This window comes from Microtus oregoni, unplaced genomic scaffold (genome assembly GCF_018167655.1).
Source record: "Microtus oregoni isolate MIOR12 unplaced genomic scaffold, Mior012 000000F_ref0000247, whole genome shotgun sequence".
Taxonomy (NCBI): domain Eukaryota; kingdom Metazoa; phylum Chordata; class Mammalia; order Rodentia; family Cricetidae; genus Microtus; species Microtus oregoni.
Window position 1 is genome coordinate 49,977,018 of NW_024543059.1, and position 26,351 is coordinate 50,003,368.

Genomic DNA, 26,351 nt, shown 5'->3' on the forward strand with positions numbered 1-26,351 from the left:
GAAAACTAGTCTACCACAGAGCCATATAGCTTGCTCCAAATATATCTTTCATTAATGAGCACCTACACATTACCTAAAGGTTCTAGAACCAACGTTGCCCTGGCAAGTACAAATTTTCTGTCTTGAAAGAACAACCCTGAAGTTTCCTTTAATCAACCAGCTGTGATGGTAAGTTGTGCTTATACATTGAAATTTTCATTCCTTGTGCTCTTTTTATATGATCTTGCCAGGTAGGCACCAAGTCTGACTTACACAGATGACTTCTGGGACCAGCTCCAGTATGGAGGGGACAGAGACTTCCCCAAGTCTCTCTCCATGCTGTGTCAGGTCAGGTTTAAGAGTGGACAGGAGGCGGAGGTGGGAGCAGGCACAACACTTCTGTCATGTTGCTGTGAAGAAGAACAGGTGAGAGAATGGGTAGAAGGAGCAGCAGAGGCAGTGATGAATGAAACAGGAGTTTGCATTACTGGACGGTGCCTGGTGGAGACCTGGCTAGGCGCTGAACTCAAGACTGGAGTCTCTAGAGACAAGGAAATGTTGAGAAGAGATCAACAGACCGAAAGACAGGTGATAAAGGAATGCAAAGATGGGAAGGCTAGATGCAGTGAATGCGAATAAGAAAAGTTGCTAAAAGCACATAAATACATTGCACTAAATTCAAACCAGATACACTCCCAGCTCAATCTTGTTTAGGCCAATTTATGCCACAAAAATGTAATTTTGTTGGGGAGGGGCAATGTTTGGGTTTTTTGGTATTACTGTTTTGTTAGGGTTTTTATGTTCTGCTGTTGTTTGTTTTCGTTTTGTCCTATTTTTAAGTCAAGATCATACTCTGTACCTTTAGCAAAAGGAGTAGAATTCGAGGGGTGAACTACTATGCCTGGCACCAGATAAAGATAAAAAGGAAATCTGTGCAGCATGAGAGATGTCTTGGCTAATTGTCTTCGAAATGCATCTGCTAATGCACATGGGACACTAATCTCAAGTTTCAGATGCTTAGAATCAGTCAGCTTGGGCTGTCACCACTTCAGGGAGCAGAATAAAGAGATGACACTTTGGACAAGGGTAAAAAAATCTTCATCTTCAGAGCGAGAGACGATTTCCTGGAGGACATTCGTTGAATAGCGAGCATCCGGTCCCCACTTGAGGCATTTGTCAGGAGTATAAAGGGAAGTCAATAGCCAAATTGTAGCTTTCGCTGACAAATCTTGGTACAGTGAAGAGGGGGCAGAAAGTCCTGTTGAACCCATGCTAAGCTCAGAAAACTGTGCCAAGAGTTTGCTAAATAGATATGCTGAGAAACTGTTCATAATGCATCTATGCCTGGGAAGGAAGAAGAGAGGCCAATAGAGAATAACAACAGTTGGTGATAAGATGCACTGGTAACCACTGTATAGGTCTTCTGGGATGCTGGGCTAAGTTAAACGGGCTTGTAAGGAGGGCTGGTTAACAAATGGTGTCTTCACAGCTGAGACTGTAGGAATGATAACGATCATTGCGATGACCATCTGTGTGTTATCTTAAGAGAGTGACTAAAAAGGATTTGAAGAAACTATCAATTTTGAGCATGGGTTGCTTCTCTGTTCAATTCAGATGTGCTTTCAAGAGCATTCCCACAGATAAGCTGCTTTGGTGGAGTGGGAAACCGAAGTGACAAGGGAGTTCAGACCCAGGCTTCCTCCATGTCAGAATATCAACAGCAGGAAGAAAGTCTGTGCCCAGTCAGGGACCAACAAATAGCTCAGGATGACCAGATGGCGGTAGTAGGCATAAAAACTGTAGGAAATGGGGCTTTTCATGCCTACAGGATTCAGGGAGAGGACGTAAAGTAAGCACAAGTCAGATATGACATTTTCTATATAATTTAAGATTTGTAATTTTGGGTCATGGAAGACTTTACAAACAGGAGTGAGGACATTGGCATAGCTCCAACTGCAATAAAACCACTTCACAATATGAGAGGAGAGTACATTTCTTACACGATTTTGACTCTTAAATTTAGAGTCTTGCTAGGTCAACAAATCTGAGGTCTAAGTGAATGGCGGTGCTATAAAGTCTGAAACCAGAATTGCTTTCCTTGACCAAGCTAGGAAACATGAACTACCTGAACTTAACTCCCAAGGGGACTACTCTGTGTTGTTATTTTTCCATTCTGGGGTGTAATAGGACCTAATGAATGCTGAGTGAATTTGTCAAAGAATTCAACACAAAACTCCGGCATCTGACCTCTTCCTACTACGAGTCTGCCTAAGGAACACCTTGTGCATATGAACCACCTGTCAATTTTCCCCACGATGATTCTCTGTTCCTGAAATATAGTCACCATGGTTCACATAACTTTCAGGTCAAGCTAGCGTTCCTCATGTTAGTTATATAAGTTGGGGCACATTCGTTTGTTCCTTTAGGCTCCCGTCCCTATGAAATGGAGATTAATACTAACTCACCAACACTGAGCACCAAGTGGTTTGGACATGGATAAGCCATTTTCCCCAAAGGTTCGTCTTTCAGGAGCTTAGTCTGGGTGTGACAGTGCTGAGGGGTGACTGAACCTTTCAGAGACAGAGCCTGACTGGAGGAAATTAAGTCACTGAAGGCCTTGCCCTTGACAGAAATTAATGTAGTTCTCAGATGGAAATGAGCTGGTTCCCAGGAGAACAAGCCGCTGTAGCGGAATCCAGCTTGTTCTTTCCCTCCCTTCATCCTGTGGTTGGTTCTCTTTCTGTCTTCCTCTATGTTGTGATACAGCCAGAGAGACCTTGAAGAAATGGAGGCCTGCAGCCACCAGAATTGGGAACTTGGTAAACCTCTTTACTTCATAGATTACCAACCCCTGGATATTTTTCTGTAACAATAGAATTGGATTGATGCAAACAAAAACTCTCAGAACTCTCCCCATGATGGTACAGCTGCTCTCATTACTAGTACTGATGAAGAATATGAGCCAATAAAGTGACAGCTGGGTTCTGCCCACCCCAAAGCTCATATCCTCAATGTTATTCCTGCTGCCCATCAGCAATGACACCTCCCTCAAAGATTGCTTAAAATGCATTAGTGAAAACAATCCGTGGAAAAACACCTTGATGGTGTTGATGCTGGTATTGATGCTGAGCTAATGGAGTTTTCCAAACATGCATAAGGACCGTAGCCTCCAAGCATCACATAAATTGAGCATGGAGGCACATGCCAGTATCCAGTGAGTTCAAGGCCAGCCTGGTGTTTTTGAAGCCCTATCTCAAAAACACAAACAAAAACTTTTAAAAGTGTCTTACTATAATGAGTGCCCAACAAGTGTTAGCTTTTGTTGTTGATTACTTTATTATTTATGCTGTCCTAGGCAGCTACATGTTTATTTGGTAGAGGGGTCACTGTATCTGAAAGCAGATTAGATTATTTCCTTTGGACACATCTAACTGGGAACAGTCCCTATCCACTGATGCAGACTTCATTCTGTCCCTGTGACTCTGATAATTATTTCTGGCCCACCTGTGGAATCAGATGAAACCAGTCCTGCTTTCTTATAACATCTCTGCTATATTTAAAGATGAGTGTCTGGAAGCAACAATTAAAAATTGGGACCTCCTGAAACTGAGAAGCTTCTGTAAAGCAAAGGACACGGTCAACAAGACAAAATGGCAGCCTACAGAAGGGGAAAAGATCTTGATCAGCCCCACATCGGAGGGCTGATCTCCAAATTATACAAAGAACTCAAGAAATTGGTCATTAAAAGAACAAATAAGCAATAAAAAAATGAGGTACAGACCTAAACAGAGAACTTGCAACAAATTAATCTAAAACAGCTGAAAGGTGCTTAAGGAAATGCTCAACATCCTTAGCCATCAGAGAAATGCAAATCAAAACAACTCTGAGATTCCATCTTACTGTAAGAATGGCCAAGACCGAAAACACTGATGACAGCTTATGATGAAGAGAATGTGAGGTAAATGGAACATTCCCTTTGCTGGTGGAAGTGCAAACTGGTACAGCTGCTTTGGTGATCAGTATGGCAATTTCTCAGAAAATTGGGTAACAACCTACCTTAAGCTCCAGCAATACCATTTTTGGGTGTATACACAAAGGATGCTCAATCATACCACAAAAAACATGTGCTCAATTGTGTTCATAGCAGCATTGTTTGTTATAGCCATATCCTGAAAACAATCTAAATGTCCCTTGACCAAAGAATTGATAAAGAAGACATGGTATATTTACAGAATGGAGTACTACACTGTGGGGGAAATAATGGCATCTTGAAATTTGCAGGCAAATAGATGGATCTAGAAAACATCATATTGAGTGAGGTAACCCAGATCCAGAAAGACAAATATAATATGGACTCACTCATAAATGACTTTTAGATATAAATCAAAGAAAAACCAGCCTATAATTCACAATGTCAGAAAACCTAGACAACAAAGAGGACCCTAAGAGAGACTTACATAGATCTAATCTACACAGGAAGTTGAAAAAGACAAGAAATCCTAAGTAAATTCAGTAAATGGGGGTCATGGGAGAGGGTAGAAGGGGAAGGGCAAAGAAGGGAGGGGAGCAGAGAAAAATATATAGCTCAATAAAATAAATAAATAAAAGACACCATGGAAAATTTTTTAAAAAAAGATGAGTGTCTGTGGCAACCATTCTTCTCCACTCCAGACCACATGGGCCATCTTAGCCTTGTGTCCCTGGTGCTATCTCCAGACATGATGCATACGTACACCTTGTTGAAGATATCTTTGCAGTTGGTTATCCAGAGGAAGCAAACTTCTGTCACTCATGCATGATCTCCTGGCATCTACAGACAAGGACATTCAAAGAAACAGTCACAAGCCAGCCCCACCCCCTGTCTGATTTCATTCCCAGGTGCTACAGCGTCTTCTTGTGTGGAGGGGTTGTCTGTAGAGTGAATGGATTCACACTGAACACCAAGCTCACTCTAGACTTAAATTCTCAATTTTGTTCACTGCTTCTGAGCTTAGTCTAGGCACAGAAGACTCCACTCAGTCCTCTACTGTTACTTCTTGAGAACTGGCCAGCATTCTTGCATCTTCAGATCTTTTTCATCATTTCACATATTGGTGCACCTTCCCCACATCATGTTATCTTTTTCCTATTCCATCAATAGACTCATCTGAGTATTTAAATGGGATATATTAAACTCATAGACATTAAAATATTCATAAGAGCTTATGGCTTAAAGTATTTCAATTAATTATGAATCAATTACATTTTCTCAGCATCACCTTTCCTTATTGTCACTAGAATACCTATTTGTTCTCTCAACAATTACTGAAACATAACATCATTTTCTTCCTATATATTAATGCAAATGGATGTATTAAAACAAGGCTCTAAATTTTTATGGGCATTTTAGTGGGATTGATTCTGAAACAAAGCAGAGAAGAATAAAATTAATGTAACCTTGAAAAAGGCTCAGACCCTATGGAGGTGACCTTTCCGTCTCCGAAGAAATTAACTGAAGAGGTTAGACAATCTCAAGGCATGTTGTACATCACGACTGAGAGAATCATAAGTAGGCTTTTCATCAAGTGCTGAGCAATTTCATTCATCCAATTTTGTGTATCGGGGTTTCAAATGAGGGCTATGAAATTCATGAATAAAACATTTTGCCACTTGTGAGAGCCAAAGGGCTTGTAATAAAGCAAGTGTGTTGTTAAATAAAAGATTTAAGTAAGAGTGGAAGAAAGTTTCTTAATCTGAAGTTAGTTTTCCTTTATGTGTTGCAGATTTTTAGATGTTTCCCCCAAAACTGAAAGGGTAAAGAGTGAAAAACAATTTAAGGACCAGCGGTCTGAGCATTCAGAAGAAACCAAGTCATTTGCAAAACTGCATCTAGTAAATTCTGGCTGGAGATTGGAATAAAATTTTCAACATTTAAAAAAAATGGCTTCCATTTTCTAAGGGGCGTGTGTAAAGCAACATTCTTAGCATTATTATAAAATCAAAATACCAATCAATTCTGAAAAACATTGATGACGCTGTACATTCTACATTATCACATATCTGGAAGCTAAATTCTTTACTTTAAAATAAGCATTCTGCTATTGTGTACATTTGCTTTAGCCTTTACTAAGTCCTAAAATCATATGTGTACCAAGAAATGTTTTAAAATAATTTTTATAACTATCAGTAAAGTCCTAATTTGCATACCTACTTTGTAGATCTATTTACCCAGCATCACCTAGGTTTCTCAGGCAAACAGGGCTTGGTGATGGGGAAGTTTAACCAGCCCGACCTACACAGAGAAGTGACTCATAAGTCAGTTCATAAACAGTAGTTCTTAGGTGACAAAAATGAAAGGATAGAAAGAAGAGGGCTCTGACTATCATGTCATAGTTCTTCAATGTTGTGTGCCCATGGGCATATGTGTGCGGTGCACAGACACACAAAATAAGAACCGTTTGTGTGCAAAGAGCTACAGTAAAGGTACAGTGTTACAAAAGAGTAGTGCCTTGGCTCTCAAATGCTGATGTCACTTGGGCTGGACAGATGGCTCAACAGTTAAGAGTACTGACTGCTCTTTCAGAGGACCCAGAATTAATTGCCATCATCCACACTGAGTCTCAAAACTGTCTGCAACTCCATTGCCCATACCAGGCTTTCTAAACTCCACAGGTACTGCATACATATGGTGCACAGAAATACATGCAGGTAGAGCACTCATACACGTGAAAATAAATAAAAGTTAAAAATCATTAAAAGAAAAGAGCTTGCCTTATGTGAAGGATGAATGTCCCAAGTAATTAAAGAACAGTTAACAATATAAAAGATAACTGGACTATATAAAAGAAATAAGTTAATATCCCTGAGTAATAGGTCTTAATTTTTGAAATTTGAAATTTTTCTGATAATTTCCAGGTAATTCTAGGTCTCCTATCCCTATACTGGATTTTTTGGAGGTCTGTTAAACTTGCAAATTTTTAGACTAATAATAAATTCCTAAACAAAAGCTCAAGATTCAAGAAGTGACATCTAATGTGATCAGGGAAACTTGATTTGATTTGTCTCTTCTCTCTTTCTCTCTGCCTCTCACCCAGCCTGAAGTTCTGGATCAAATACAGAATTTAAGGGAGCTATGGATGGATAACAATGCATTGCAAGTGCTGCCTGGGGTACGTAAGCTTTGCCATGAGTGTGTTCTGACTGCTGCAGGTTGGTTATGTTTTTAATTATTAATCCCACATCTCCATTCTCAGTGCTTGGAAAGCAAATTAACACTTTTTGGGGCTTCAGTCACCAAGTGCTTCTCATGAAATTGTTTTAAATATGCTATGTTTATCATGAACTGCAAAAACAGAAAAGCTGAGATTTCCCTTGATGTCCCTTCTTCTTCTCTCTGGGTTTTAAAAGCTGATAAGTTCTTGGTTGAATTTTTAAAAACACATTTTGCTTTACAAAAAAAAACCTTATTCTCACAGGTAACAGTACAGCTGTTTTTCCTCTTGCTGTTAGAGCTCTTCTACAAAGCAAATGGCTTTCTCTGCTTCTTCTCTGGTAGAACCCATTTATACCTTTGGAAATCACAAGGATTGCGTAGCATCCAATACAAACTGACCAGACTCAGGTTTTCCTCCTGTGGTGGGGTGGCTCCATGACCCTTCCTGGAGCAGGTTTCGTCCCCACCGCCTGCCTTTCCTGGCCACCTCAACACACATGTTGGTGTTTTCACTGGACTAAGAGTCCAGGCAAGTGGAGGGAATCATTTTTCATTCAAACCAGAGGTTTCAATATTTCCTCAAAGCAAATTTTACTCTTCTTTTGAATTTTCTTTAAATTACTTCAAGGGAGCAAGCACATGACATTTGTTCTCTGTGAACAAACACAAGGCCATGCAATAGGAGATATCTGGCCAAAGACTGAGGAAAGAACATTTTTAAATTTGAAAGGGCTGCATCTACAGCATCACAGACATAAACAGAAGTTGGTACATCTTGTACTTACAAAACTGTTTGCTAATATGATCAGAGAATCACAAAGATCTTACAATCAACTCCCTCAATTACACTGTTGGGAAGACTCACATAAGAGTAATTCCACAAATGAAAATGTATGAATTTAAGTGATTTGTTAATTTTATTTATTTATTTTTGTTCTGAAACTAACTCTGTAGGCAAGGCTGACCTCAAACTCAGAGATTCACCTGCCTCTGCCTCCCTAGTCCTGAGATGAAAGGTGTGCACCATCATGGCTGGCTCGTGTAATTTTTTAATAGTCCGTTGTTCTGATGTTTCATTGGCAGTTGTTGCTGTTTACTTGGTAAATTTTATTAGAGGCAAATGCAGAGAGAAAGCCACAGTCTGTACATGTCTGAGTCACAAGCACTGCTTCGGACATCCACAGACTGTCTTAGCATTTATCCCTGTGAATGAAAGAGGCCAGTGTATGTACAGTCCTGGAGAATGCAGATAAAATGCCTCTTAGCTCCTAAGCAGATATGGAAAAGTCAGAATGTTACTTAGATGCAAGTTTATACCAGCTTCTTGAATATATTCATTTCCACAAAGCTACTTACTTTGCATATACTGGGCCAGGCATTGCCTAGCTGGCTTATAAATATTCACTCTTCGGGTCCTCAGAGAAACCCTATGAGAAGGTTCTGTGCAGCTCAGGTTCACAGAGCCTTACAGTAAGCCCCTGGGCCTATATGCCAAAGCAGCTGCTTCTGTACAGCAATGCTTGACCTCACAGCGTGTCTGACAGTGCAGTCTCTGGAACCTGCAGAAGGCACAGGTGAGAATTGGAGTCATGACACTTTCCGCAGTGGTGACGTTTGCAAAATCCAAATGTGCAAATGAGTAAACGGTGAGACCAGCAATCTTGTCCAACCTCTTTTGAAACTTCTGCATCTAATCCAGTAGTTCAGCTGTGGTCCATGGATAACTTTATTTAGTATGCTTTAATTTGACATTTTGCCATGCCCTATGTGTAACACTCCACTCCTCCCAGCTTATGTGACCTCGGCCTGCTATCCAGTTCTATGTGACCTGGACTGGCTGTTCATCTCCCGTGCAGTCAGAAGTGCTACCTGTCAGTCATCCTCAAAAATGAATCACACTCCGTATTTGCCGTGAAAAGATGTGGGAAAAAAGCAAATCCACTTTTTCCTTTGCTCTTGCATCCTAACATATTAAAATACACTTTTAGAAGCCTAGACTCTTGTTTGTTACTCATTTTTCATACCTCAGAGAGGTAAACAGAACGACCAAGTATTTCATCCTCTACAAAACTCCACCTTACAACTACCAATCTAAAGTTCATATAGCTCTAACCAAGTGGTGCATGAACTTCTGTTGTTTCTGAATAGTCTGGCATCTCCCTCATCTGTGATTTCCACTCTTCCCATCTGTCACTCATTCCCCCACCATGGATCCATCCGCACATAGAGTGGTGCTGGACCAGGTCGACCTTCAGGATAGGGTGCTGGTAGAAGGTTTGAAAGACTCAAAGTTAAATACCCCAGTGTTGTTTGCCTTCCACAAATTGTTTAGAAACTACACAGCAAATGCTGGTCAATGCAGGAAAAAGCAGCATGGAGAGCATCTTCAAGGATGAAAGCCTTCTCCTGGTTAAAGGACAGAGAAGGGCATACAACAGAAAACCACACAGGGTCCTTTACCTCTGGAAAAGAGAGAGCTACCATGGATCATGCATCCTTGGGGTGGGACATCAATAGGAAAGTAGCAGATTTTATCAAGTGATGTTCTTCTGAGCTAGGGAAAGACACCTGCTGCTTTCTTTCCCTCTGTTCTGGAGGGCCAGCTCCTCTAACATCTGCTTCCACACAGCTTCACAGGCATCTAAAGATGCAGGATGGGGCCCTGAGTTAATGAGGGGTGTGAGGGATAGGAGGATCTTTAATCCAATCCAAGCAGATTCAGTTTTATCTCTGGCCCCCATTCTCACAGCAACCTGGGAAGGTCACACAGAAAGCGTGTGCTTATGTGTCCTTTAGGAATAAAGAACTTTATTCTCCAGCTTCTGGAAACACTGGGTGCAGCCTCTCTGGCCTCTTCAGATTCCCTGTTCTGAAGAAAGCCTCCTCACTCAAGGTCAAAGCCCCATTCCGGGTAACCTTCTTCCAATTATCCACAAATGCAGGATGCAAAGACCCAGTCCCTCAGCCCCTGCTCAGACACCTGAGGGTTGTGGGGCTCAGCCACAGAATTTTTGGAAAGCTTTGCTAAGGACTTCCTCACGACTTCCTCGCAGGCTTGAATGCAACACAAACTTCAGTCACTCTTATTAAATATATTAGTGTGTCATGTGTTTCCGAGCTTCTCCATAAATATGAGAGCTGTTCTTTCTTGCAGGTTCCCTCTTTTCCTTTTTTTTTGTGTGCTCCTGTGAGTGTGTGCATACATGTGTACAAACATGTAGAGTCCTGAGATGAATATTAGGTGTCCTCCTTAATCAGTCTCCATCTTAAGCTTTGAGACAGCGTCTCTTACTATACCTGGAGCTTACTTATTCAACTAGGCTGGCTCACAGGCATGTCTCTGCCTCCCTAGCTTTAAGAATGTAAGCATATATCACCATGCCAAGCTTTCTGCATGGGTGCCAGAGATTGAACTGGGGTCCTCATGCTTCTCCAGCAGGCACTTTACTTACTGAACCATCTTGATACCTTTGGGTTCCCTCTTTCTTGACAAATGACAACTACTTGATAGTCTTTGTCCTTCCCCCTTTCTTCTGTGGTGTTTCCCACATAAATTTTCTTACGCATATCAAGTCTTTAACTGTTTCTTTGGGTATTGCCTTCACTAATGTAAACTCCCTAAAGATAAAACTCTTGTTTTGACTATGATGGTGTTGAACAGTTGTGATCACAGACCTAGGATGGAGGCAACAGAAATGTTTTGAGTTGAAGACAAGCCTGTACTTGGCAACAATAATTGGTTTCAAAATTTTAAAATGCCGTTGTCTTTATCCAGACAAGTTTCTTTCCAGACTGGCTCATGGTGCTGTCTGTACTACATAGCACAGATAGTAGCATATAATAGTCTCAGGGTTGGTGAATGAGCAGAATGTTAACCGCTAATGAAGGGATCTCCGTGACCACCATGGCCAACATAGCAATGATCTTCCAGAGTCACGTTCATTTCAATATGACTAAGTAGCCAATGCTGGTTCAAACTCCAGTTCAAATGAACTGAGTAGTTCATTTTAGACATATTTAAGCACAGCACAATTTAGTGTAAGCTTTCCTGGTAGTAATCAATTCCATACATACAATAAAGCACACATAAATCTCCTTGAGGAACAAAGTAAGCTAAATAAAGATCGGACATGACTATATCAAAACTCTTTGTAAAGTGTATGTGATACCTTCCATAAAGATGGGTTCTATAGATTGACTAGGGGAAAAAAACGAGCTTATGATAAGGTTCTGGGGGAGGGTCCAGGGTAGTCTTGGCCACACAGATAGCACAAAGGTCACTAGACTGTTAATCACATCTTCTCCAAGACTTCTGGGTGGATGACGGGTTATGTTTCCTTTCTTTGAAGGAACAACCAGTGTATATCACATTCCAGGTTCCCCTAGTCCTTATCTATGAGTACAAAGACCTCCTTGCCTCCCACATTCTAATTAGCAGAATCAAGTTCAAATTAGAATTTTAAATTTTTCTGAGACATCAGAACCTTAAGGATACTCTGCAATGTTCAGTTCTCCACTGGCAAATTTGAGAACTGTTATGCTCTGACTGCTGCATTCACTCAGAATTTATCTCTAACCACTGCAGTGAGATATAATTTATAGGCATTTTCCAGTCAGTGGATTTTTTTAGCAGACCCACAATGCTCTATAAACATCATCACAACCTAAGCTTAGAACATTTCCATCACCCTTAAAAGCAATACTACATTTTTGGCAATCTTTTCTACTTTGTGTCTGGACATTGCGAATATGTGGTCTTTTGTGACATGCTCCTTTCAAAGTTCATCTATTTGGTAGCATATTTCAACACTCCATTCACTGTTACTGCCAAATAATATCCATTATGTGGGCAGGCCACTTTTGCTTACCCATGCAGTCAGTGAGGCAGGTTTGGGCTGCTGCCACTTGGCTGCTAAGAATAACACATCTGTGACTGTTTGTGTACATGTGTGCTTTTATTGTGTGGGGTGTGTAGGTAATGTAGGGATTCTGTGTTTTGAAATGGATGCACCAGTGTCCTTTCTAGTCAGTGTACATTTGGTCAGTGATTCCATGTCCTCCTATTGTCATGATGGCTTTAAAATTAATTTCACAACATTGTGGTTTTTATAGCTTCATGAGCCTTGTGAAAGTTCCCCAACTAATCCTGAGTTTATGCACTGTCTTCAAGTCTATAGGGAAGTTAAAGATGTTGGTATACCTGGATATGTCAAAAAACAGGATAGAAACGGTTGACATGGATATTTCCGGATGTGAAGCCCTTGAGGACCTCTTACTATCCTCCAATATGTTACAACAGCTGCCTGACTCCATAGGTGAGGATGCAACATTTTATCGTGAGTAATTATGTCAAGTGTACAATTTCTGTTTTGGCAGTATAACTTATTTATGCATGTAGGTAATATACTACTAGCCTGACATTAATGAATTACCAAATTCACAGTGCAAGATCATAAAACAGTGCATTGCAGATACCTTTAAATGAACTGTTAACTTTAGCATCGAATTCAACTCTCCAGTGAAATGTTCCTATTAAGTAAGTGCATCTTAAAATTTTCAAATCTCCTGAATTGCAGTGTTGTCATGAAGAGTAAGTGTGTAGATTTAGAGTTATTTGGTGACAGTGGATACATTGTAACATTGGTATCACAGGTAAATAAAACACAAAAATGTGCAAATATAAAAGAGATTCTTAGTTACATTATTTTTTAAAAGACACATCATTCTTAATATGTTGTAAGATGCTTGCCAGAAAGAAAAAATGTGAGTATGTCTATCACGCACTGGGTCTTTTATTTATGGCTTTTATGGGTAGAGTTATAAAAGACTGAATAATGAGTACTTTTATATTATTTCTGATTATAAGATGTCTCATCTAGAAAAATAATCATTAACTCAGTTAACTTTGAAATGGGGATTTTAACCTGTCTGGAATAGATGTTTCATGTATTCAGCAGCTTGTTGATACTTCTAAACACTGTCATAGACTAAGTAGCCCAATTGAAGAGAGACTACAGGGTAGTTCTCATGCTCCCTCCAGTATTTTATTACTACTTTAACCATCCGTTCAGGCTGATGGAGCACGCTGGTTTTAACAAACTCACACAAGCTCTTCTCATAAATTTTCTGACTTTTTATTTATCATACATCGCAAACAATGTTTCTCCAGCCATCAGGAGTAACTGGAAGCTTCATTAGGCTTCTCACCCTTCCCAGCTGCATCCCAGGAGCATCTGGTGCGGACAGCACACTGGGCTCCGATCTGAACGTTAGTTACCTTAAATGAAACTCGTGAGCAGATGAGTGTGGGAAGAGCTGGGTTGCAACACTGAGGAGGCCCATTAGCTACAAAGAGACTCAGCTGCTCAGGACGACAGAGTGGTAGTTTGTGACTCCACACACCCGGCACCACTTCACACCACTGAAAATGCAGGCAAAATGCATTGGTTCCCAGAACAAAGGTTTGTTCATAGCTAACTTCTCAGTGCTAAGACGGTGTCTGGCCTGTGCTGTGTTCTGCTTAGTAAAAAAGATGATTTATTCCTGCTAAGAATGACTATTTACTTGACAAATAAAGAACTTCACAAGTATGCGGGAAAAGGAAATTAAATAAGCATGCTAAAAATGAAAATGCATCCACTTAAATAGAGAGATAAAATGTGTAACTTGTATAGTACTAGAGGGATGGAAATTGAAAAAAATCCATACACAAGATGAAAGAAAAGAAGTTAAAGCAATCATAGGATAGAAAACAAAGAAATTATGTGTCATAAATCACAGCAAAAGAACAAATGTAGTTAAATAAGCCTGTTTTATTTAAAAGAGCCAGTTATTTCAGAAGACAAGGCATTCTTACTATAGCAGGATTATGTGTTAAATTATCTTTCCTTAAAAAGCAGCCCGCAGAGTCACCCTCCACTTGGAGTAAGGCATCCCTTTGAGTGACACAGAGCTGGGCATGTAGTAGCAGAAGCAGACAGACAGAAATATGGATCTCATTGCTCTAATATCTTCCTTCAGGCCCTAGGGGCTCTCCCAGGATGAAAGCAATGTGGGGACACTAATTACTCACTGACCTGTCCATTGTGTCTCACTGAATTTCAGGGGAAATTGTGTCTGGGTATCTTCCCAGGGCCTGGTGTAGACACAGACAGGCCTTCCTCAGGACATTCCCCTGTTGGCCAACAGACACGAGAGCTTTGTTCTGGGGCCCAAAAAGACCATGGACACTAACTGGATGAGAAACGGCCCCTCATCTTTCTTGTCAAAATGTGGATTATCTATTGGGCCACCAGAAATTTTAAAAATAAGAGAAGAATTTCCATAGAATTAATACAATAAAATACAACTAAAACAAAATTGCCACTCTGTCACACAAGTCCTGCAGCTGAGAGTCAGCTGACTGAGAGACACACTCCACAACCAGCCTGTGCTTGGTCCCTCCCTGCGCTGTTTCCAAGAAAAATCAAAAGCCTCTCTTCCTCTTCCAGGTGGTTTTAATAAAACGCTTCTTTGGGTAGCAAGGAAAATCACTAGAGGAGGCTGAGTAGTGTTTTACTTTTCAAACTATGCTCACTTAGTGATTGGAACAAAAGCTCCACAGTGAAGTTACCTGAGTTCAAGTTTCTCGCCTGGCTGTGTGACCTTCAACAAGTTACATCACATCTCTGTGCTCCATTTGTTCATCACTGTGTAGGAGTAGCGTTACCTCCACCACATGCCCATGTTGAGGAGCTCACTAGTCAATCCAAAGTGCCGAGTGTTCAGTCAGCGGCAGTTCCTGTGAGAACTTAGGCGACAGAGTGGTTTGCTTTCATAGTACTATTACAATGTGTATAAATGCCACATAAACATTGTCTGCTTTAAAAAAGAGCTAATGTTTAATGCATTCACATTAATTATGTATCTGTACAAGAATATCTACAATGACAATAATAGTCCTCATCCTTTTTGTCAATACTTCAATGCCAAGAGTGTGTAAAAAGATAGAGAATATGGGGAGGGCAAACACAAGGGAGGGAGAGGAAGAATGAGCCACATGAAGCTGGTGCTCGGCCCACTATCAGAGTCCTCCTGAGACTCTCTGTCAGTCCAGACTAGACCCTTGGGTAATGCGTGAGCAGCAGAGTGACGGGGTCTCTGTGAGTTCCTATAAATCCACAGACTCGAGCTGCACAGAAAGGCCTGGCTTGTTTCTGCTGTAAAGATTCGTGTGAGCCCGCGCCTCCAATCTGCACAGACAACACTTGCTGGAGTCCAAACCTATCTCAAGTTTTCCTTAACGTTGTTTTCATGGCAGAAGCCTTAGATCTGGAAATGCTTGTGGTGACTTGGAGTTGGCTCAGCTATCGATCATCCAACCCTCAGCCTCTTGTGACCCAGTACAGTGAAGAGACTCGATGCTCCCACAGCTCCCCTGGTGGGCTAGATAGAGCACAGCAGTCTGATGGAGGCTTCGAGCTTCCCACTGTAACTCATGTCCCTGCTAGTAACATAAACATACTCCAGTGTCCTTTGACATCCCAGAGCGGATGCTGCAAAACACGCTCGAGGGAAGCTAAAATGGTTCAGACACCCCTGGAACAGAGATGAATGGGGCAGGAGATGTTCAGACCAGTACGACGATTATGCACCAATATGTGGGAATGCCAAGTCGATGCATTACACTCCCATGTTGCAGGGTTTTCATTGCAGCAGTCTGACAGAAAGGGCTGTTCTCTTCACCTGCTTCAGAAGAAAACATAACTGTACTGAAATCCTAAGTCAGCCACAGCTTTACTTCAGACTCCAAGTGGCTTCCTTTGGCTTTTAAAAAATTACCAGAGTACTAAAAGGGGTGGACATATCCTGATACCATGTCCACAAGGCATGAATGGCAATGGATGCTCCACACCCAAGTGTGTGTGTGCGCACACATACACACACACACACACACACACACACACACACCAGCTTCAGGATGGTTTCAAAGGATCACAATTTCATATTACTATATCAAAAAGTCCTAGAAAAACTTTGTTTAATTTTCTTTAATATGACACCCCTCAAAAGACATTTGGTCACGAATTAACATTTTCATGATAAATTTTCTGACAACACGGTAATCTACAGCATATACCCATAGTTCCCATATAAAACAAAAGCTAACCTAGTACTAATATTTTGTCCTTGGGTTTGACTATTGAAGCCACATTGATTTATGAGCTTGTTGATGGTTGGGTATGAGGGATAATTGTGCCAAAGGCAGCTGTTCTCCCGTTACTGTGTAGTGACTGCACATGAAGGTAACAGGAGGAAAACAAGCTGTAAAAAGTGTGGGGGGCATAGATCAGACAGTGAAAAATAGGTGTCTGAATGAGTGTGGAGATTGTGCAGTGGTTGAAGCACTTGCTAGACAAGTGAGAACTAGACCTAAGATCCCGAACACCTGGATAAACACCCAGACCCACAATTCCAACCTCAGGAGGCAGAGATGGGATCCCAGAGCAAACCTGCAAACCAGATAAGTAAAATATGCTGTCTCTGTGCAAGATAGAAATAACTGGCCTCAACAGAAGAAGAATGTGTAAGAGCAATCCTAGAAGACTCCAGATACCAACGTTGGGCCGCCTCATACATACATACAACCAAACACATGCACGTACCTGTACACAAAAGCACATACACCTCTCACACAAAGTGTTAACTCCTGGCCAGCTCAATGTGAGGCATTACAAATCACAACATTGTTTGTGTCTAACACTGATCAAGTTCACCATTTCTGGAATCTCAGCACACAACTCAAGTGTGGTCATTTTCCATGACTTACAATCATAAACTTTTTGTTATATGACTTCCCACTTTTTGACTGTTACACTCTTGTTGTAAAACTATTTCTAGGCTGTATCATAAGATAATAAGTTATCTGGAATTAATTCAATATAAAAACTCAACTGATTCAGGATGTTTCTACTGGTCCATTTTCTGGAAAACAGGAAAAGGAAATGTGGATGCATCAGTTGACAAGTGTGTGGGCCCTAAGTTTGTTTATTTAACTGCTCTGATGATGTTTACTCTCATTGACATGTGAATTCTTACAACAAAAGCTTAAAGCTATCCTGTGTCTGTTTGTGTGTTATATGTGCAGAACATAGCCAATCGAAACACCCATGTATTCATCGTGAATGATCCGTCCGATTTCTTTCAATGGCATTTCCTACTCTGGTGTACTAATAAAACTTCTTCTCTGTTTCAGGACTGCTGAAAAAGCTAACAACTCTAAAAGTAGATGACAATCAACTCACGATGCTACCCAATACAATCGGAAAGTAAGTGCCCACACCAACCCACCAGCCTTTGTGCAAATAGAAATTAGAGGTTGAGCTGTGTTTTCTATAACAACATTGCTGAAAATTCTTCCTCTAGACTGTATTTCATTCAGCTAATGTTTGTATACATCTTAACAACTTTCTGTCTGAACAGTGAATTCACTGCTGCTATAAAACATAATGAGAAAGAGTCAACCATGACCCTTTCTCAAGAAAAGTGATTACCAGACCTGCAATTACACTGTTAATGGTATTTTCCAGAGAGTATCAATCTGATATAGTTTACTGAGTAGCAGCTATAAATTGACTTAAATATCTCTTGTAAAAATGAAATCAAGTTTTCAAGTCTTTGCAATATAGATATATTGAAATTACACTCTAATAGCTTTGTATGGATAGAAGTTTGATTTTTTTTTAGACACCAAAGAGAAAAGCATAACCACCATTAAAAATAAATAAACTTGAAGATAAAATCTGAACATTGTCTTAAGGATAAAAATACTGCACAGTTTTTACTAACTGATTTGGATGTAAATTACTAATAGCGTTTAGTTTATAATTACTTATAAACTGTGAATGTCCTGTGTTTCACTGAAGTGACTTTATTGATAATGTATGAAGTGATGTATCAGAACAAGCTATCTTGAGCCTGAAATCACATTAGACCCTTCTTGTAAAGCCATTCCATCAAACTCTGGCTACCTTGTCCCGGTATGAAAGTGTATATAATCCTTTCTCTTGGCAGAGTTCGGTACGTGCAAGGAGAAAAAGATTCAGTTTTTAAAAAAAGTTGTTTATTACACTTAAGGCTAACTGGCAGAAAACTGCCTATTAAAGTCTTCAACAACATTAAGATCTGGCCTCAGAGCCACCACCGCTGCTGGCTAGATGCTGAACTTGTCCCTGCCCTCTTCTCTTGCCCCATCTGTCCTCTGCCAAGTGGAGAAACAGCCAAGTCTGGAAAGTTCCACTTCTAAAGAATAGAAAAGTTCAAACTCTGTTGTTCACAAACAGAGAGAGAGAGAGAAAGAGAGAGAGAGAAAGAGAGAGAGAAAGAGAAAGAGAGAGAGAGAGAGAGAGAGAGAGAGAATGAAAAAACTGTAGGCTTTGTTGCTATGCATATTTTGTGTCAATTACTGGAGAAACCCCTAGCTAACGTTATAAAATTAAGAACTCTCTTGATAAAATACATAAACACAGTACACTGGCCTGATTATTATACCTGATACACATCAGTCCCACTGGTCTTTGTGTTTCTAGGCTTCCCTTTTTCTGAACTTCCAATGAGACAAACTGTCCTGACTCCTTGGTCCTGTCTCACTTGTTACCTGGAATATTTCTTCTAATCTTCCTAAGATGGACTACTTGCATCTTTTAAGTCCTTGCTTTTAAACCGCAACAGCCATCACACGCACCTGAAAATCTTGTTTAATAGAAAAGCTCTCATCAATTAGCAATGATACCTGAGAACTTGGAGTTCTGCACCATTCCCAGATGTCCAGGTGACACCACAGCTTCTGATTCACTGTTAGTCCTGAGTAGCAAGGCTCCAGATCTGAGTTTAAACACACCCACATGTGATTCCCTTATGTTCCTTACCAAAATGTACACCAGAAAATGTTCTGTCTCCCTGTGGTTCCCTTCATGGAAATGCTGCCAAACCTGGCTTGCTACATCCCACTTCACACGGGTTATAATGGCTTTCTTCATAGATTATCTTACGATTTAATTCCAGCTCACAAATTGTATAACAAATCTCAATTAAGACAGTTTTTAATCCCAGCTCTAAAATTGCATAAAGGTTCTAAAAACAATGGCACCAATTTGTTCTTGGTAAACTGTTTCTCCGGAGTTCTCTATGGGTCTTTGCTTGCTGTTAAGAGGTTGAGCGTATCAAGCTGAGAGGGTGGGTAATGGATGTGTCTTTCTATTTAGAACTCTAATGTTCCGACTTTTCACTAATTGCCTTGACTCAGAGTGAAAATACGAAGTGAAAAATGGGAAAATTATGCAAGTGAAATGGGTGTCAGGTTATCACAAACTTAATTTTCTTTGTGCTAAGACTGGTAACTCTCTTAAAAGTGTGAAAGATACTTTTCGAAGATAAATGGGACCACTTAATTCAAAGGTTGATGGCAGGCTTATAGGGGTAAAGGTCAAAAATTCCATCACAGTAACTCATGTTTTAGAGATTTTTAGTGTTATTATGTTTCTATGGTTATTGTTTTAGGAAAGAAATAAGAAAAGTGTTAGATTGGACTAACTCTTCTAAAAGCTAACTTGAAAATCAGTACTGAATGTAAAGGAAATAAAACAATATCACTCCTACTAAGTTTTTGGTTTTTGTTTTGTTGGGGGTGTTTGTTTCCTTTGGTTCAGGAAAATGTGCTTGCTTTGAATGTAGGTGTAATTGGGGGCTGGAGAAGAGGCTCAGTCAGTAAAGTGACTGCCATCCACACCACACAAGTGTGAGACCTATCCTCACCATCCACAGGAAAAATTCTCTGTTTTCACTTGGGAATGTAGTGATGCTGTATGTGGCTGAAACAGCAGGCATGCATTTTGGTAGTTCTAGAGTTTGTACCTCATCATCAGAGTGATCTCTGGGTCTGCTAGCAGCTACCCTGCTATAGTGACCATGTGACTTCTCCTTTACACATGAAAGGAAGTGTGAAAATGCTCTCTCTTCAGTCTTATGGCTATATCCAGTTGCATTACATCCCTAAGGTTCCATGTCTCAATCCCATGATATTGGGCGGGGAAGGACATCAGTTACATGAGTTTTGGAAGAAAACAAACTATAACATACACATTTGAAACCTTTAAAATGTACTGTTAATAAATGAGATATATAGTATTTTCCAGGATTTCATGTATATGTATATGCATGTATGTGAAACTTTGTGAGAGGGTGTATGCTTGTATGTCCACTTGCATGTGGAAGCCACTCTTGGTCTCGTGTTGTACCTTAGACACCCTGTCTGTTTGTTTACTTTTTTATTTAACACAGAGTCTTTCCTTGGCATGGAGTTTTCTGAATAGAATGAACTGGCTGGATAAAACCCCAGAATCTGCTGTCTTATGTCTCTGCTGGTAGGATTCAAGCCTCCACACCCAGCTCTTTCATATGAGTGTTGGAGATCCACATTCAGGGGCTCATATTTGAGCAGCAAGCACTTTACCCACTGAGCCATCTCCTCAGTCACCCAGGCTTTTGTGAAGTCCTCAGGCATAAACTGTTCAGAGTCATGGAGCAATCAAGAGTTATTTGAGTACAGGGACACAGGTTCTACCACTGTGTGCACATCATCGAGGCACTTCCTTGAACAAGTGCAACAGTGAACTTTTGAAGAAGTCGAAAGAATACCGTCCAACATACAGATAAAAAGCATAACCTGATGAACACTTTATATAGTAGTCAGTTTATTGTTCTTATCAAGGGCGTCTGCTGCACAAGCTTGCATATGCTGCATTCTGTTGACTAGCTGCAGAATCCGTCTGCCTACACCAGCATTACCCATACTGTGTGTTAGGGTGTCACCAAGCAACAAGGGTTCTGCTTTGTTTTGTTGTTTATTTTGCTTTGCTGTTTCATTTGTTTTGTATGCTAAGGGCCAGGCAAGTGGCTTCACACATGCCAGGCAAGACCTCTGTAATGGAGCCACTCTCCCATGGTTGCAGTAAAAATCCTTCACACCCATCATCACCCTTTGGAACCACTGTCTTAAAAGCATCTGCCACTCACTGAACGATGTTTACACACTTCACTGCTGTATTGGATTACAGGTCAAAAGTATTAGAGAAATCTGAAATACACAAATTAAACGTGTTGCTCCAATGATAGATGCTCTCACATTCATTCACATTGATGAGGAAAAACACAAAAGTGTCACATGGAATTCACTGGTGATTTTAAAATGCATTTTTAAAATTTAAAGTGCAATGGCTGTCATGATACCTATATAGAACCATTCTTCCCCACAACCCCACTAGGCCACAAAACCTACAACTCTTGTGTGTGGGCTGTGGCTAAACTGAAATTGTGCTTACTCCCACACACATGGATGTTTCTGCTGTTTCGACTGGTCAGACAATGCTCTAGTATCTTCATTTGGAACATGTAGAATTTCCATAAAAACTGTCGATAAGCAGAACTATTTTCTCCATTCTCCCCTAAAGAGTTGTTTAGGGTAGTATTTTACCTTATGATGATAATTTTCTCATGCAATCTAAAGTAATTTTTCACAGTCTTCCTTTTTAATTGATCCAATTTGCTTCCTAGAGAGCGAAGAAAACGAAAGCTTGTAGCTCCTCTGGGTGTGTGGGAAAGCTGGGTGGAATATGTGTTGTCTGTATAATGACAGGAAGTTCTAGGAGCTGGCCAGCACTTCTAGAAGACACAGCTTCCGCCTCAGTCTTACCAAAGCCAATATAGGCTTCTTCCAGTAATGATACAGAGTTAATCTGACTGAAGTCTGTAAAAGCCTCACAGATTACATAAGATTAGTGGAAATATAAAAGATGTGATTAAAGACTTAATCCCCAGCCCAGATTAAATGATTTTATTTATATTATTTGGAATAAAAATAATGGAAATCAAGTTTTCTCTCGTAGTAGAATTGGGATTTAAGAAAGAAAAAATGTAAAAGTAGAAAAGGGAGTATCTGAGAAAGAGAGGTGGCCAACAGAAAGGGTAAGAGTAGCAGAGAGGGGTGAGTATGACTAACACGTGTTTTGCATATATATGCATATATGTATATATATGCACATGTTAGGATGAACCCATTATTGTATACAAATAATGTACACTAAGAGAAACACATTTAAAAGAATAAAGCTAAATTAACTCAGGGTCCCTCTTCCCCACAGAAGGGTTTATTGGGTTTTTCTTCCTCTATATGTACCTAGACCTTACAGACATGGCTAAGCACTATCGCCACCTCTGATACCCAGTTATAAAGCTGACAATGGACCAACTAAACAACTCAGTTAGATACTCCCTCTTATAAACAGAGATTGCTTTCTGGTTTTCTGGCCATCCAGACCCAAATAATTACACAGAAACTATAATAATTGCAACACTGTTTGGTTAACAGCTCAGGCGTCGTATGCCTAGCTCTTATACCTTATATACTTATATATAGTATTTCTAGCTCTTATATCTTTATAATTATATATAGTATTACTAGCTTTTATATCTTAAATTAACCCATTCTAATCAGTGTATCCCTACAAGGCTATGGCTTACCAGTAAGATTTTGGCGTCTTTCTACTTCGGCAACTACATGGCATCTGCCTGACTCTGCCTTGTTTCTCCCTACATTCAGTTTCATTTTTATGCCTACCTATATTCTTCCCTTCCATAGGCCAAAGCATCTCTGGAATGAAGCCTACTTTACCATGTGTATGATCCTTTTGCTGTGCTTTTGAATTTGGTTTGCAAGCATTTTGTTGTGTGTTTTTACACCAGTATTCTTGAGGGTAATAGGTCTGTAATTCTCTTTCTTTGTTGAATCTTTGTGTGGTTTGGGTATCAGAGTGATTGTGGTCTCATAAAATGAATTTGGCAATGTGCCTTCTGTTGCTATTTTGTAGAATAATTTGAGGAGTATTGGTATTAGTGTCCTGTGTTTTTATGGGTGTAGTTAACCTCCTTGAGTTAGAGTTTTCCTTCTAGTACCTTCTGTAGGGATGAATTTGTGGATAAATACTATTTAAATTTGACTTTGCCATGGAATATCTTGCTTTCTTCATCTGTAGTAATTGAAAACTTTGCTGAGTATTTTAGTCTGGGCTGGCATCTGTGGTCTCTGTGAAGTTTCTAAGACATCTGTTCAGTCTTTTCTGGCTTTTAGAGTCTCTGTTGAGAAGTCGGGTATAATTCTAATAGATCTACCTTTATATGTTACTTAGCCTTTTTCCCTTGACGCTTTTGATATTCTTCCTTTGTTCTGTTTGTTTAGTGTTTTGATCCCATCTATTTAGTGTTCTGTAAGTTTTGTGTACTTTTATAGGCATGTGCTTCTTAAAGTCATGAAAACGTTCTTCAAAGATTTTGTTTAAAAAGTTTTCTGGGCTTTTGGACAGGATTCTTCTCCTTCTATTCCTATTCTGCTTAGGTTTGATCTTCTCAAAGTGTCCCAGATTTCCTGGATGTTTTGTGTCAGGAATTTTTTAGATTTAACATTTTCTCTTACGGATTATCAATCTTCTATCATATCTTCTGTGCCTGAGACTCTCTTCCATCTCTTATATTCTTTGGTGATGCTTGTATCTATAGTTCCTGTTTGCTTCCCTAGATTGTTCATCTCCAGGATTCCTTCAGCTTGTGTCTACTTTATTGCTTCTATTCCCATTTTCAGGTCTTGAACATTTTTATTCATTTCTTTTTCTGTTTGTTTTTTTTTCTTGGATTTCTTAGTTTTCTTTAAGGGATTTATTCATTTCCAATGTTTATGCTTTCCTGGAATTTTTTAAGGTATTTATTCATTTTTCTCTCTAAGGACCTCTTCCTTCTTCATATAAGTTGGTTTTAAGGTCATTTTCTTGTGCTTCAGCTGTGCTAGAATGTTCAGTTCTTGCTGTTGTAGGACAGCTAGGCTCTGGTGGTTCCATATTACCTCTTATGTTGTTGGTTGTGTTCTTACACTGGTATCTAGGCATCTGGGTTTGGGATGAATATAGGTCTAGGTGTTAATTTTTTTTAGTTTGTCTTTGTTGAGTAGCTATTTTATTCTTTGGTTTCTGTTTCCTCTTTGGTCTTCTAGTTTTTGTGGTCTGTATTTCTGGCAGCCAGTGTGATGTACCTGGTCAGCAGATATCTGCCCCTGTAGGGGCTGGAGCTTGACAGTGGGGCAGGAGGAAAAGGGAGTCAGCGGCTTGGTTTTTCTGCTTTGAACTGAGTGTGTGGGAGGGTTCTGAGGGCAGGTGGGCCTCTTGTTCTCTATTTGTCTGATCTTTATACTTCATTTTATTAATACCAGGGGTAGCCTGATAAAATGTGGTAGCTTATGTTTTACAGGAACCTGTATGAAAACAACTTTAGTGATTTTAACCAGATAAATAATCATTAATAAAATAAGATGGCATTGTATGTTCTGACTTTAAATCTTGGAAATTTTAGAGACAATTGAAAAAATAAGTATTTGTCCTCACTAGCTTCACTTCATAACTCAAAGATCCCAAATAACTGTTAGGCTCTTAATTCATTCTGTGTATTGCATAGGGTAAAGAATGCTATCTTTTTAATAAAGAAAGACCTCAATTGCATGATAAAATGGCCCTGTATAGGGAAAAAAAGTGCTTCTGCACTGAATTCTGGACATGCAACACAGAGCAGTATTTTCCCACTCTGCACAGTTCTTCAGTTGTCAGTAGAGCCAAACTGGGGTGCTACAGCTTAATTCAGTTCAGACCCATATATCCTCAGCTAGAATCAGAAAACACAGATAAGGGCTCAGCCCCACAAGACTGCCCTCTAATTAGGGTTAATCACAAACCCTGACTAACAATTTGTAAACAAGGAGTTCTTAGAATTCACTCCTCAGGTCCAGTGTTTTTTGTTATTGTTGTTGTTGTTATGTTCAATTGATTTTTGATTTTGGTTTGGTTTGGTTTGGTTTTAAAGTTTTTTATTTATTTTGTTTTTGCTTTTTTTTTAGCTTTCTTAGAATGGCTCAGAGAAATATGGGAAAGGGTTGTAAGTTATATTGAAAGGGCACAGATGAACAGCCAGCCACATGAGAAGGCTTGCAGGGAAAGGTGTTCTCGAAGGAACACAGAACCCCAGTGCCTTTGCCACACCTCATTCCAAAAACTTCATACAGCCCGCAGTTGGAAGCTCAATGAACCTGTCCTTTGGGGGTTTTATTAAGACTTTATTTTGTAACCATAATTGATTATGTCATTGTCCTTTGGTGAACAGCTCAGCTTCAGTCTTTTTCCCCTTCCCAGAGGTGAGGAGTGACTGGACATTCTAACCCTAAAATCACATCGTTACCTTACTGGAACACACCTCTTCTGAAGCTAAGCAAGAATCCTCGGTCATAAGTTTTCATATTAGTATTCAAAAAGACACTTGACTTTGGCCATGCCAAGAGTTTTAGGAGCTCTGGGCCAGGAGTTGACTGACTATCAGAATATCAAATACATATTTCTCACCATAAATCACATTGTAACTGGGGCCATAAAAGTGATGATGCATTTTGACACTGTGCATGACTTTTCAATAAAAACTCATTTTTCAGATCTGTCTATTGAGACATTAAATAGAAAGAAAGTGGAAAACAATGAGACTAATATTTACTTAGCACATTGTTCATTAAGAGCACTGAGAATTAAAGTTTCATTTTGTTTTATAAAAATTTACCAGGAAGAATTTGATCAATGACTTTATTACACATGAGCTAACATCTTTTCTTTGCCTTAGTGGATTGCCATCTTTCTTAAGAAGTCTGGGTTCATTTTTAAAAGTTAATTCTTTGTGGTCTCATTGTCACAACATATCTCTGAGAGCATCTCTCAGACAAAATCCTTCACCAGTATCACTTCTCCTGGGTCACTTCCTCTTTGATGTGGGTTACTTTGTCCTCATGAAGAGCCTCTGACAGCCCATCTAAGGTTCAACTATTGGTATAAACAATCCTGTGGTTAATTATTTCTCCTATAGTTCTACTTGTGTTCTGTTCAAATGTTTCGGCATTATTCCCACAATACACAATAATAGTTTTTATTATACTGCACTCATATTTGGGAGATGATGTATGTAATGCATGTGTCACTACAGTCGTGGGGTAGTGCAAGCACATATGTACATACGAAGACCAGGTCAGCTCTGAGTGTCTTTTCCTCAGAAGCTGTGCACCATGTTTTTG

General features: G+C 39.8%; 1 protein-coding gene across 6 annotated transcripts in view; it reads left to right on the forward strand.

Annotated features, from left to right (window-relative positions):
- The window catches only part of Lrrc7 (leucine rich repeat containing 7), a 417,668-nt gene that overhangs the window by 283,708 nt on the left and 107,609 nt on the right, over positions 1-26,351 (forward strand). For all 6 annotated transcript variants that reach the window (XM_041664566.1, XM_041664138.1, XM_041664412.1 and 3 more), the window contains exons 9-11: positions 7,053-7,127; positions 12,342-12,486; positions 17,406-17,478. In XM_041664566.1, the coding sequence (XP_041520500.1) occupies positions 7,053-7,127; positions 12,342-12,486; positions 17,406-17,478 (293 nt within the window). The remainder of the gene's footprint in view (positions 1-7,052; positions 7,128-12,341; positions 12,487-17,405; positions 17,479-26,351) is intronic.